The sequence below is a fragment of the Acomys russatus genome, chromosome 3, assembly GCF_903995435.1.
Source record: "Acomys russatus chromosome 3, mAcoRus1.1, whole genome shotgun sequence".
Classification (NCBI taxonomy): domain Eukaryota; kingdom Metazoa; phylum Chordata; class Mammalia; order Rodentia; family Muridae; genus Acomys; species Acomys russatus.
In genome coordinates, this window is record NC_067139.1 from 15583595 (window position 1) to 15599046 (window position 15452).

A 15452-nucleotide genomic window follows, 5' to 3' on the forward strand; every position below is an offset into this window, starting at 1 on the left:
GTTCTGCCTACAAGGTATGCTAGCTCAACGGGGGCACGAAGTTTGTCTTATATGACTTAAGGCCCGCTCCATGAGATGAAACCCATAACAGACACTCCTTGAGCAACAAAGAACCTGAAACCAGACAGCCCAGGAATGTAGGGTAAAACCAGATAATACTGTTCTACTAAAAGAGTGGAGGAACAAAATTGACTCCTAATGATATTTTTGCTACACTCATAGGTCAGTGCCTTATTCGGTCATCATCAGAGAAGCTCCCTCCTGGAGCAGAAGGAAACAGAAGCAGAGATCTGCAGAGGCAGACATTATGCAGAAGAGTCCTTACAATGCACAGCTCTAAATGTGATGCCTCTCATCAAATACCCCCCCAAATACCCCACCCCCAAACTCAAACAATCCCTCAGAAGAGGCAGGAAAGAGTGTAAGAGCCAGAGGTGACAGAGAACACTAGAAGAACAAGGTCCTCTGAATCCACTAAGCAAGGCTCATATGAACTCACAGAGACTGGAGCAGCAAGCACAGAGCTAACACGGTCTACACTAGGCCTTTTCTGTACATATTACAGCTTTCAGCTTAGTATTTTCATGGACTCCTGAGTATGTAAATGAGTTGGTCTCGGGTTTTTGTTTTGTTTTGTTTAAGTTGGTTTTTCAATACAGGGTTTCTCTGTGTTAATAGCCCTGGCTATCCTGGACTCAATTTGTAGACCAGGCTGGCCTTGAACTCAGGATGATCTGCCTGCCTCTGCTTCCCGAGTGCTGGGATTAAACCCATGAGCTACCATGCCCTGAAGGTCTCTAATTCCACTGTCTGTTCTTGGGGATTTTTTCCTTCTGTTGGGTTGCCTTGCTTGGCCTTGTTTCATCTTACTATATTTTATTTTGTCATGTTTGATTACTATCTCTTAGAAGCCTGTTCTTTTCCAATGAGAGACAGAAAGGAAGTGCATCTAGAGTGAGAAGGAGGTGGGAGGGAGTTAAGGGAAGGAAAACTGTAATCAGGACACATTTATATTTATGAGAACATAATGTATTTTCAAAAAAGGAAAAAATAAAATAAGATATACAAATAAAGTAAAAAGATCATGACAAGGCCTATAACCCAGATAATAAGTAATTTAAAAATTATAATGCAATGCTAAAAAAAATAATAAATTTTTTTTCTAGGAAATTCTGTATTTCCCAAATTAAAATAAATAAAATGTGGACAACAGAAACTCTGTGTATGTGTGTGACTAATGAAACCTAAGCAGCAGCAGCCCTGCCACACACTAAAAGACTTCTGCTGTAACAAGAACATCATCTCACACCAAAATACTGAACCTGAATCCAGAAATACAACAATGTTAAATGACACTGGGGTGGAAACCAGCGAAATCCCCAGCATGGAATCTATACAAGGTTGGCGATCTTGTTTCTTCAATGACATGAAAAATTAAAAGGTTAAGAAATAAGAGGAACCATTCTAGTTTAAAAGATGCTTAAAAGTTAATATAAAATAAAACCCCAGGACTTTATATCTTGATTTGAAAACACTGACTACAGGAAAGTTTGGGGATGGTTGGAGAATCTGAACATGACTTATGATTGAATTGAAAATGAACACTTCTTGCTAATTTTGTTTGTTGTTCTACAGTACTATAGTTAAAAACCAAATGTTCCTATGAAGGACATAAAGGAAAAAACATGCTACTTGAGAGTTGCTTTTAAAATGTACCATAGAATGCAAACTAGCCAATATCAAAAATAAATCTAATATACTAATAACCAAATATAGAAAAATACTACTAACTGAGAAAGTCTAGTATACTGGTATACTGTTATATTAACAACAAAATTACTAAGAAATCAGAGAAACAATCTCATTCACAACAGACAATTATACACCACACACACACCAGCAGCAAAACAAAAACAAAATCTTGGAATAAATGCAATGAAATGAAAGACTTACATAATAAAGCCTTAAGACACCGAAGAAAAGAAAATTGAAGAAGATACCAGAAGATGGAAAGATCTATGAGGGCTAGAAAGATACCTTGGTGATTAAGAGCATTGGCTGCTCTTCCAGGGGTCCAGAGTTCAATTCCCAGCAACCACACGGTGGCTCACAACCATCTGTAATGGAATCTGGTGTGCATGAAAACAGAGCACAAAAAAGAAAGAAAGAAAAAAAAGAAAGGAAGAAAGAAAGAAAAGAAAGCGAGCACTTATATACATAAATTAAATAAATAAATCTTTAAAAAAGAAAGATCTATGAAAATAGCCATCATATTAAAAGCAACCTACAGATTCAATTCAATTCCTATCAAAATTCTAACATAATTCTTCACAGAAGTTGAAGAAAAAAATCTTATATTCCATCTAAAAACAAACAACCACAAAAAAAATTCAGAGTAGTCAAAATAATAGTGAACAATGTAAGAACAATATAAGAATAATATAAGGGTATAACTGTCCCTCATTTTAAGCTCTACTACAGAGCTGGAGTATTGAAAATAACGTGGTACTGACAGAAAGCAGAAACACTGATCAATGGAACAGAACTGAGACCCCGGATATGTTTATGTATCTATCTATACTTTTGACAGAGGAGTCAAAATATATACACTGGAAAAAAATAAAGTATCTTCAAAAAAGGGTGCTGCTCAAACTGAATAGCTACATATAGAAAAATGTAAGTAGATCCTTATCTTTCACCTTGAATAAAACTAAATTTCAGTGACCAAAGACTTCAACACAAGACACAATACATTATATATGTAAGAGAAAGCACTTTCTGAACAGCATCCAGGTAGCACAGGCATTAAGACCAGTGGCTAATAAATGAGATTTCATGAAACAAAAACGCTTCTGTGCAGGGAAGAACACTGTCATTAAAGGAACGAGGTAGTCTATAGAGAATGGGACAAATTCTTTACCAAGTATACATTTGACAGGCTTGGTATCTAGATTATACAAGGAACTAGAAAAAAAAAAAACCTAAATACCAAGAAAAGAAACAAGCAGAGTAAAAACTGAGGCATGGAACTAAAAAGAGTTCTCAAAACAAGACAGATGGCTGGGAAACAATTTTTTAAACACTTATTTATTGTTTGTGAGAGTACAAACTGATTTCACAATAGAAATCAGTGTGAAAGTTCTTCAAAAATATACAAAAAGATTTACCACATGATCTGCTATGTGATTCTTGGACATGTATCCAAAGGACTCTATACCCTACTACAGAACTATTTGTTTATCCATATTCATTGCTACCAGAAAAGTCACATCTTCACAGCAGCCAGAAAACAGAAACAGCATAGATGGCCTTCGATTGATGGACAGATAATGAAAATGGGGTATTCATATTCATCGGGATATTATCTAGCTATAAAGAAAAGAGATCCCCAAGGAAATGGATAGAGCTAGAGATAATCACTCTGAATGAGGCAACCCAGATCAAGAAATATAAATGCTGCCTGGTTACTTGCATATGTGGATGCTAGCTCTGAATCCTCAAACATGTATGTTATGTCTGGATTACCCATACTGGGTAGGAGATGTGTACGAGACCATGGTGGGAAGGTGAGGTTTCTTAGGAAGGAGGATAGAAAACAGGTAGTACAGAAGGGTAAAGAGGATGGGACAAGTTAAATAGGGTGTGAATAGGAGGGCAGGGAAGAAGAGATGACACAAGACCTTTGACAATGCAGTATGGACACCTACTATTGTAGAGCCTTCATAAAATATATTCATCTACACGTAGGCATATATGTATACACACACACACACGTATGGTTAATGCAGTGGAGTTACCCTACAATGGAGGTGGGAGTTGGGGGGTGGGGCGAAACACAATGCCAGAAGCCATAGCAAAGAAAAACAGACCACAAGAAAATATATCACAGTGTTAATATGATTACCTCCACCAACAAATAACCCATTTATTATTTCTGTTTTTCAACAATATCAAAAACAGAGAAGCCAAATTTATGGCATGTTGCTAACATTTTCTAATTGACTTCAAACTGACTAGGAAAATTATTTTGCATATGCTATAGTCATTAAATTACTAGCAGCTACTCAGCATGGTCTTTGTTCAACCTGAAGTTCCCAACGTACTTCTTGAGCAGTGGTTCTCAACCTTCCTAATGCTCTGACCCTTTAATACACACAGTTCCTCAGGTTGTGATGACCCACCAACATAAAATTATTGTTGTTGCTACTTCATAACTGTAATTTTGGTACTGTTATGAATGTTAACATAAATACCTGTCTTTTTCTAATGGTCTTAGGCAACCCCTGTGGCTTCTCTTTGCTACTTTGTGGGTTCTTCTTTTCCCCACCCTTTATGTCCCTAGTTTCACCCCCTATCTCTAGATAGGCAAGAAAGAAAAGCTAGAGGGAGGAGAGAGACCCTTGAATTTAATTTCTTCTTTGCTTGTAGCTGCCTTTGCTACTTTGTGGGTTCTTCGTTTTCCCACCCTTTATCCCCACCCCACCCCCAATTTCACCCCCTATCACTAGATAGGAGAGAACAAAAAATAAAGGAGAGAGAGAAATAGAGAACTCTGACTCTAATTGTTCTACTAACAAACCACAACCAACCCCCCCATGAATGACCACCAACCACCAACCAACCCCATCTATCAGGGCTCTAACAGTTACATACCCTCTGAAAACTTCCCAGAATTCCAAACATCACACAATCATAGAAACTATCTGCAGCTGGCAAAATCACACCTCTGCTAGAGCAAATCACAGTCAGCTGCTGCAAAGCAGCCACATATTGCCACACCTGGGATTAACATGAAAACATATTCATATATTTCTGTGTTTTTTAAAGAAAACAAAATTCCAGAGTCGCACTGCAGATCCCCTGCCCCCAAAATGAGTCGTGATCCGCAGGTTAAGAACCACTGTTCTAGATGGAGTAAACGTCTGGTAAATACTCTACGTACCTTACAACACTAAACTGTTCACAGGTCTCTCTTGCTGCCATAAGAACAACTACTGGTAATGGAGGGGGGGGGAGGAGGAAGAGAGAGGGAGAGACAGCGGGGGGGGGGGGGGGGAGAGAGAATATACATCCGCAACCACAGGCACCAGAAGTCACCAAAGAAGAGATTCTCCTTACTCTATTCCCTCCCAATGTGCACATTTCACTCAACCAAAGTCCTAACCTCCACCTTCAAGGAAATATGGGATACACACTTAGTGAATACAGGAAATTCGTTTCTTTTTTTTTTTTTAACAGTAAGAGTTTTTTTTTAATACATGTTAAATATTAAAAATCTGTCTTTCTGAAGAAGGTGTAGTCCTTTAATATATAGTTAAGAGAGCTGAATAGTTATGAAGGGGTAAGACGGCTCAGTGAACAAAAGTGCTTGCCACCAAGCCTGACAACCTGAGTTCTGTCCCTGGGAACCTGTATGATGGAAAAAAAGAATTGATTTCCATGAGTTGTCCTCTGACCTCCACAATAGTGCTATGATGTGTACACACACACACACACACACACACACACACACAATTTATTTATCTTTATTGACAGCTGCTATATATACACAAAACAATCTTCCACACAAAATAAACAAACAAACAGATTACTGGCAACATGCAAGTACTTAGTTACAGAGACTTTAATTTTCATAAGTAATTGTGGTAAATTTTATTAATATATATTTATATATACTAATAATATATAAAATACATATTATATATTTTTATTACATATAAGTAAACTAAAGGCAGTTTTTAAAAAACAGTCAATGTCACTCACTGCAGTTTCTGAAACACTCATGATACAATTTTTCTTGCTTGTAATTGTGATGTCAGGTGGGTAGTTGGCTGTGTGTATGTCAGGGGCCACTGGGATAAAAGCTAAAACAACGCCACATTATCATCAGTCCTTCCCAAATCAAACACATAATGGGGAACATTTTTAGAATTAGGCACATGAGTAAGATGTGATGTCTGTAAAAGGATTTGAAGAATTTTAGACCTTTGCCCATTGGTATTCAATTTCTTATCACCCTCAGAGACTGAGCATCATAGAGCAGTATAGGAGTCTCCTGTTTCACATGTAAGATGGGTCAACAGAGCCCTAGAGACAAATATTTACAGTACTGGGCCTTCAAAGAGATTCCAGCCTACTCTGCAACAAATATTTATGGTACATTTTAAACCTCTACTTTTATAAATACAGACCGAATGTCACACCCCATAAACTTGAGGGAGCACAGGGTTAGGTTTCCACAGTGGAAGCCCAGCAGATGGTTCTAAGGGTTGCCTTACCTGACAGAGCATCTTGAGCTTCAAAGAAGGTGCTGAGGCCACCCTTCACGTATGCCAAACTACCCTCGCTCTTCTTGTTGGCCTGCCTTTTGAGGTTGGTGACTGCCATCTTGAGCTGTTCAAAACTGAAATGAATTATAAGAAATCAACTGTCTGAGTTCCTGACAAGATGATCCATTAAGGGTAAAACATTAGGAATGGTGAGGCTTCTGGGAAGCATACACAATACTACAATAACGGCATTTTAAAAAAATATTTTCAAATTCATATCTAGATACAAAGCTTTTATTTATTGTGATGCTTGACAGATACAAAACAAGTCTTATAGTGTCAGATGGCATTCCAAGTGTGTCAAGTCTCTAAGAAGTAAGTACAAATGTAGATATTATAATATACATGATTTGTCAGATAGAGGCTCTGAGTATCTTCTACTGACAGGGAGACCCAGCTGGCCCAGTTGAGGGGCAGTAGTTCAAAGGCAAATTTTTCCACTCTCACACACAAGTATCCTGGAACACTGAGCATACTGCTCATCTCACCACTTAATACACAGTCCTCTGTCCACAATGACAAAAACCACACAAAGCCTGTGGGCACCATACAGTTTAAGTAAGAGCCAAGAAGCAAAGCACATGAGCTGCACGTGTGAACTGCCAGGACGAAGCCCGCTCCTTGGAACGCTAGTTTAAAATGTTTCAATAAAGCAACAAACATACCATTTTATCTCTACCAAAAGTGGAGAGGGAGAAAAGGTAGGCTTCTGTATTGTAGAAACTTTATTTCTACTTAAACTGACAAAAATCTGTTAATAAAATCTGCAATGTTGTTTTAAGTATCATAGTAACTCCATACACAAAACACATCAATTCTGAGTTATGACAGAAAAGGCATGTCCATAATGAAAAATTAAAGCTATCTTCTACAATTATAGACTGACTCTTATAGTATTTGCTTTAAAACATTATCAGACCAAATTTATTTATATACTAAAATACCAAGTTTTTCTCATGTTTTCTAATAATAGTTTTCACCTCTGTAAGTGACTAAATTATATTAATATATACTTTAACTCACTGACTTACAAAGAACATAAATCTTAAGTAACAATCAACTCCTCTATCTAAATGTTTTCATTAATATTGCTGTTTTCAATCAATCAGGCAAAAAATTACAAATGTGCTCTTTATGGCACAGGGAAAATACTAAAGGAAGACGTGAACTTGGAGATTCAACCATCATCTCCTTATCATCACAGAATGATAAACTGGCTCAGGTTTTTGTGCTCTGTGGTCAGGAAAGGTAGGATGTTCTACGTTTCACACAGAACTTACCATGTTTGTGTGACTGATAAGGAAATACTTTACACTTACATGAGTCAGTCTAGGTCCCCTACTAAGACTCTACAGATAGGGTCAGGAATAAGTCTTCTAAGAATGTCATTTTACAAACAAGGAAACAGATAGAAGCACTGTCGGGGACTCACCAAGTCAGAGAACTCACAGGCCTCCAGCTACGCTACCCTCCGCAAGGGCAGACTTGAGGCAGCGTTGCTGCGTCAGCCCACTGTCTGAAGCCCTCAGAGTGCAGGGTCTGACGCCCACTCACCTGGTGGTGGAGTGATTTTCTATGAGATACCAGGCTGCTGAAAAATTCTCACTTGTAAAATCAGCACTCATGCCATGGAACAGGACTTCCAAGTCCTTCTGAGGAAGTTTACTTCTGAAGAGAAAAAGGTAAAACACATACAACTGATACTGTACTAGCTACTGATATCATCAAGTAATATACAATAAACTAACATGCAAGCCTGTGTGTTTACATTCAACAAGCTATCAAGAACATATCTGAACATATGTATAGAATATACTCTCTATATTACGGGTGATTTCCTACCATGTAAACTTTGTTGTGGCAAACTTGACATTTAAAATTAACCAGCACAGATAGAATAATTTCTTTAACCTGTCATTGGCCTAACTGAGGTGAATGCCGGCCTCTCATTGTACTAACTGAAGTGAACATCAGCTTGTCATTGAGCTATCTGAGGTGATCAGATGTTTGCTATTCCTCAGGAAAAGTTCACAGTGCATCTACACTGATCAGACCTTGTCTCTAGGCACAGAACCTTGCAGACTTTGCTGCATCCCTGTTCGCAGGATGATGTCCAAGTTCTCAGCTCCATGTTTAAGGGTTTTCCTGTACTGAACCTGCTTCTCTCTTAGGACTCATTTCTGCAACTTTAATTCACACACTAGAAGCTTCAGAGCCTCAAACATACCACACCCTCTGCTATACATGTTTGTGTTTGCCCTAGTCCTCTGACTTGCTGAAACTTTTATCAAATATGTTTCCCTGGCCCTGATAAACTTCTCAAACCAAATTACACAATATAAACAGAATGCCACTTTAAGACTGATACCTTTACATTTTATTCAATGAGAAACACCCCTATGCTACAAGAGAACACAGGCAGTTGTTTCTACGTGCTCATGTCTAGAGCATCCAGAGTGTCTAGAGTGCCCCCCCACACACACACACGCTGAGGAGCCTCACCACGGCTAATGCTTCATCTTCACCTGAGGTAATACTTTTGCGTCCTTCTCCCAGCCATGATCCAGAGTTGATGGGTTGACCGTTACAGGGGTAAGTGGAGACAGGCTTTTTATCCCTCCTCTGTTAGTTACTGTACCACACTATAGGTTCTAACGGGCACTCAGAAACTAGCTTAGCACTGACTCCTTACTGAGGCCCACAAGATAACAGAAGGCACAGGAGTTCTTATTCTAAGTCTGTAGTTACCTTGGCCAGACGACCCCAGACAAGTGCAGTTCTCCATGGCAGCAAGGCTGCACACTGAAGCAAAAGCCATCACCTTATAAGAACCAGACTGATGCACTCACAGGATATCTTAGGGTTTTATTGCTCTGAAGAGACATCATGACCACTGCCACTCTTATAAAAGAAAACATTTATTTGGGGCTGGCTTACAGTTTCAGAGGTTTAGTCCATTATCATCATGGAGGGCAGTATGGCAGTGTGCAGGCAGCCATGGTGCTGGAGAAGGAGCTGAGAGTGCTTTATTTTGGTCCACAGGCAGCAGAACGGGAGACTGCCACACTAGGCCTGGCTTAAGCATATGAGACCTCAAAGCCCAACTCCACAGAGGCACACTTCCTCCAACAAGGCCATACCTTTTAATAGTGCCACTCCCTACAGACCAAGCACTCAAACTGATGAGTTTATGGAGGCCAGATCTATTCAAACCACCATACAGGACAACAACCTTGCAGAACGTAACCTGAGACGGTGGCCATTCAGAGCACACCGTGGCCAGGCCTGATACGCCGTGCACAGCTACTGCCCCTTACCCCAACTCTGCCTCCTTCTAAGCCTCGGGTTCATGCCAGTAACCTGAAAATGGACTTGAGACCAATGGAACCCTTCATCTGTCCTTCCTAATGGGGTCATGTCAGTGGCAACAGGAACTGAGGCACCGGCACCTGCCTGAGGAACTCCCTGACAGTGTTAAAGACCTTAACCCAGGTAAAACTGGATCCTGGGCGTGAACACAGAAAAGAATTCAGGATGAGCCACTATGACGCTGAGCTGGTTTTACTAAATGACACCTACAACAGATTCTACACTCATAGTTGACAGAGGCAAAAAGGACCAGGAAGAGCATAAGGCATCTGAGAGAGAATGATATGGGCTTTTCTAAGAGAGAGGGGCATGCCACTTTCTTTACAACAGCCATGCGTGCCAGTAGGGCGGCTTCTGATGCTATTATCTTTAAAGGGTTACTTACTGGGGTTGGTAGCCAAGACTTCCTGCTGCATAGAGGCCCTTGTACTTTTGTTCTAAAGACCCAGGTCCAGGGACAGGGCAGGATGAAAGGAGAGGTAAGATGAGACACTGCTAAGCCCTCACCAGTACACCGGGAGTCCTGTACTCTGCTTACTGAACCCTATATGAGCTATGTGTACATTTCCATATGTTCCCTGAAGGTGACTTTTGGGGACCTCCATCCATGGCCTTTAGATGTATTCGCTTCCTCCTTACATTCACTTACACTGGGTTGTCACTCCTAGGTCACTATCCATACGGCACTAGCATTTGCACTGAGGACAGTGACAACAGCTGCAAGCCAAGCCTATGCTGCTGTCTTCTTACCTTTCCTTCGGTGACCATGTCTGAGAAGAATTGATGGGAGTCTTCCTGAAAAAGGTCTCTACACTTTAAAGAGAACTCAAAAGAGTCCTTCTGCCCCTACACATAATTGTGCCAAGATTCAACACCAAGAATTTTGAAAAACATTTTGTAATTATGAAGGAAACTCACTTATCAGAAGAGCAAACCTGAGTTCCTCAAACCTCAGTGACATGACTAAGAGAGTGTCACCTCTGGATTTTGTACAGTATGAGAAAGAATTGGCATTTTCCGTTACCTATAGCTGAGAGCATGTTGATTTAATATTCTAGCCTTAAAAGTAAGCTAAAATAGACTGGTCAAAACATGTATACCTAGAAAATGTGAAATAGAAACAAGGGCTGCAAAATGCAGCTGACTCACCCAGCACTCCCGGGCTGTAGGCACAGACCAGGGACCTAGAAGAGCACGGGCCCCAGGATCCCCACCTGTATGCACAGCTGGGAAAGCAGCTCACCTCCCCAGCTCCCATCTACCCTGAGGATGGCAGCAGCTTCTGCTTGGCAATAGCTTGATTAAAGTTGATGGCAATTCTGGAAAGCTGCTCAAAACTGCTATTACATCCTTTATATCTAGCTTTTCAGATTTCACACATTATTTTCTTAAGTACCACTGTATTTTACCTCAACATAACAAGTAAATTAAATACCATTTTTACAAGCAAATAAAACATGCTTAAGGGTTACATGTCATTAGTCATGGTTTAGCCTGGTCCTTCTGCTAAATAAAGAACCACAGCTAAGAGCTATGAAGACATAAAATGTCCATGACCTTCCTGCTAGCAACAGGAAGGAGCAGGGTGCTAGGCTAACCCATGGGCACACAGACAGATAGAAGCCAGCCCAGAGCAGCCTTCCAAGTTGAGGGACAGCTCAACAAGCCTGTGAGAGAGCGCAAGGTGATTATTCATACTTCATCTACACTGTCCCCCGCAAGCTGGGAGGAAGCCACTGGGAGGCACCGTCAACATTCACAAGATATTTAATCAAATTAGTTTACTCCCTAACCACACCTGCTGCCCCTAAAAATGTTTTCCATTAGATGGCAGTGTAAACTCAGACTTTCCCTTCTAAAGAGTCGGCCTCAGGCATTTGACCAAGCAGACAGATACACAACAGGGAAGTTTGTAAAACACACACTAGGAAACATGCTGTGAGCCTGCATGCTTCCTTGATGTGGCAATGTGGGCAAGAGGGCTGCTGACAGTTAATGGACTGGTGCTGGTCTTTGAAGGCATACGCTATACTCATATCTTTCAACTTTAAATTTCAACAACATAATTTACAATGGTACATTAAATATTATGGGAAAAGTTTTATTTTAAAAACTGGCATACTTCTGGACGTAGGCCCTATACCACAGCCCACAAAAAATGTAAATTCAAGACACTTCTATGATGTCCCCAGAAATGACTCTGCTGTCACCTTGTCTTTCTTGTAAAGGCAACTTTCTAAATACACTGGGGAAACTGGTCACTGTTTCTTTCTGTTGGGAATCTGACCCAGTAAGAATACAGTCAGATGCACATTGCCCCAAATCCATGTAGAAATAAAACAGATAATACCTATGCATCAACTGAGTACCCTAGATACCACCCCCAGTAACAGCTCACTCAAAAAGTGGGAAGTGATTGAAAGCAGGAGCCAAGCTCCATTTCCCTGCCTACACTTCATACAGCACACTGCCAAGACTTTCTTGATAAACATTCTCCTTAGGCGAACAGGACTTTTAAGAAACAAAATCTAGTGAGGACTTCCACTTAATGTGAGCCTATTTTTATCTTCTTTTACAGCTTAAATAGTTTGTATCCATTATAACTGGAACCAGGCAAGAACATATGTATTTGTGACACTCAGCACAGTAAATCAGAAATACAGACCTTTTACAAGCGAAGCCTAGTCTCAGTCAAAGCGAAGTTACCTTTTCAGAGCAATTAGTAACGTTTTTATAAGTACCATGGCACCATGTGTGCAAAAACATCAGTTAAAAATTTAGGGACATGAAGGACTTTACTAGTCAAAGGCACCAATAAATGCCAGTTGTTAAAAACTTGTGGGCTGAAAGATGACGACATGCATGCTGGGTCCACCAATAAAGTATATTAAAACCTGGCTCATACCAAAAGCAGCAAGGAGCCTATATTAAGTTATTCTCACTTGCTTTTTCATAGTCAAAGAACCTAGAGGCTCACAGCACCACGGGGCTCCTTGGCCTTCCTCTAAGTCAGCCACAGCGGATCCCACGGCAGTTACCAAGCACCAACTCATCTTCCCAAGACCGGTCTCCCACTAGTCTGTGAAGTCACCAGCACCACAGTGATTAGTTTATAGTACACATTTATACTTCAAACCTTGTTAATTGCTACTTTTCCACTAGCAAATAATATTAAAATCCCCATGTTCCTCATTCAGTGATCTAAATTTTTTTCATGATTTAGGACATTAGTAAAACCACAGGCAGTAAGGATTATAACCAGAATACAACATCATTCTCTATGGGGACAAAAAGGTTTTACTAAAAAATATTAAGTGGGGGCCGGGCATGGTAGTGCACACCTTTAATCCCAGCACTCGGGAGGCAGAGGCAGGTGGAGAGTTTGAGGCCAGGCTGGTCCACAGAGTTCCAGGACAAGCCAAGGATACACAGAGAAATCTTTCTTGAATAAAAAAAAAAAAAAGTGGGTAAGAAAACAGGCCCCACTAGTGTCTGGCATTCTGCCTCTCCTTCCCCCCATTCACACACCAAAAGGACAATCAAATCCTCATGAAACAGAACTCAGGAGAGCCCATGTAGTTTTCTTAGATGGGAGAGAGGGAGCCACAGAGAAGACAGGCAAGAGGAGAAAACCTATTTGAATAAGTAATAACTATCTTTTTTTGTTTGTTTGTTTTGTTTTTCAAGACAGGGCTATTCTGTGTAGTCCTGGCTGTCCTGGAACTCACTTTGTAGACCAAGCTGGCCTCAAGCTCACCTGCCTCTGCCTCTCTTAATGTTGGAATTACAAGCATGAGCCACCGGCCCTGGCACATTTCCCCAATGAGAAAATGCCTTTATAACACTGGCCTGTAGTGCATTTTCTAAATTAGTGACTGATGTGGGAGGGCCCCACCTATTATGGATGGTACTGCCCTAGGCTGGTGTTATAACAGTTTCCTCCAAGAACAATCCACCCCGAAGCTCCTTAAGCAGGAAGGTAAACAACGGAAAAATAGCTACAGGAAGTCCCTGAAACTGACCAGATTCTCAAGGCCCCTATGAAGCAGAGTAAGCAATAAAAGCTGAGAGTCTCTCTCAGACAAAGAGAGGCTGAGCTGCAAAGACGACTGCGAGACCAGAACAGCAGCCTGGAAGAAGCAGAAATCACCAAGCTGCCTAGAAGAGGTTTAAGCAAAGTGTGGCACCTAGAATACTCTCCAATCTGTTGAGCTGCCTGCAAGCTGTGCCGTGGGCTCCAGGTTCCCAGCTTTCTGAGTTGTCACCCATGCTGGGGCAGACTTTGGTGATGCAGCTGTCTGGGAGTCACTTATGTTCCTGTAAGTAACCCCACTATAAAACCTATTGGTTTGCCAATTGGACTTTATGGTATCCATACTTTGGTCTGTCGTGGGATTCCTATCTGGGGTGGATACATATGTGAGTTGTGTCTCCCCCCAAAATGTTCTGCACACAACAGCTGGAGGTCCTAGGTGCTAAAGGAAAACAGGCTGAGCAAACTATACACCAAGCCGGTAAACAGCACTCCTCTAAGGCCTTCCCGTCATTAGTTCCTGCCTCACAGTTTTGCCTCACAGTTTCCTGCCCTGACTTCCCGCAGTGATGGACTGTGAACTGGGTAGTAAAATGAAATAAGCCCTCTCCTCCCCAAGTTGCTTTTGGCCATGGTGCTTTATCCCAGCCACAGGCACCCTCACTAAGACTCTCCTGCAGAGCATGCGTATCCCCTTGGTCAGCTTCACCTGCAAAGCTGCCTTTTGGGTCAGGCGGAGCAGTCAGAATAACCCTTCCTTACTACACTTCACAGCAGCCCGGGAAGAGATGACCTGCAGGAGTTTTGATGCAGGCCCTTCATGGCTTTTCTGTCAACTGCAAGCCTACCTACCCATACTTGACAGCGTGCTCAAACATTCCTGCCTTTTACCTTTCTATTTTGAACTGTCTCAATCTTAGTTTATAGGCTATTGAAACCCTTGAAATAGTTTTAGAATACCGTCTGCTTTCCATATGGTACCTAGACACCCCAAGCTCACTGAAAGCTGCTAAACTCTATGGCTTTCCAACAAACAATTTCTGCCCAAACTGGAGCCCCTGCATTCTCTTGAGCAGGGTCACTACTGCAGTTTGCCCTCAAAAGCATTAATGATCTTCAAGTTAGGCATGAGGTTCAGTATTTAAAGATTAATCAAAAAATATTGCTCATTCTTAGAAAACCTATAATGCAGATATGGTTAAGACACTCACAGAACGAACTTGCTACCTTTCGTGACTATTCTTGTGGTAACACCCATCAGGTGACTCACTTATGAAACAAGGTATCCTCAAATGGCACAATTCTCATAAATGAGCTTAAATGAGTCTGGGTTAAGTAACAATTTAAGCAGGACATACCAAAAACAAAAGATCCCTAACTATTCTAAAATGTATCTAGGAAAGTGAATCAGATGAATAGATTATGATTCTGCTGATTCCAAATATCATCTAAACATAGTAAAGTATACCAGTGCTCATGTTATTAGTTAAGCGTGGTGGGAACTGGGAGCACGTCCATAGTAGAATGCTGGCTTTGCATGTAAGGGTCCCACATTCCACAGCCGAACCCCAAAACCAAAAAAGTAGTGGTTATTAAAATTTCAAAATGTTTTTAATCACAAAATGTAATCTCCCCCCAAAACTAAAATAATTTGTCAAAGATTTTATCTAATGAAAGTACTGACTTAAGCAAAACTCACCAAGCTTTACAAAGATTACCAT

The 15452-nt window shown here is 40.8% G+C and overlaps 1 protein-coding gene across 1 annotated transcript in view; it reads right to left on the reverse strand.

Annotated features, from left to right (window-relative positions):
* Positions 1–15452, reverse strand: part of Exoc2 (exocyst complex component 2) — a 167247-nt gene that overhangs the window by 111102 nt on the left and 40693 nt on the right. Inside the window, exons 5-6 of the mRNA XM_051169545.1 lie at positions 7884–7997; positions 6279–6403 (exon numbers count right to left, since the gene is read on the reverse strand). Coding sequence (XP_051025502.1) covers positions 6279–6403; positions 7884–7997 — 239 coding nt within the window. The remainder of the gene's footprint in view (positions 1–6278; positions 6404–7883; positions 7998–15452) is intronic.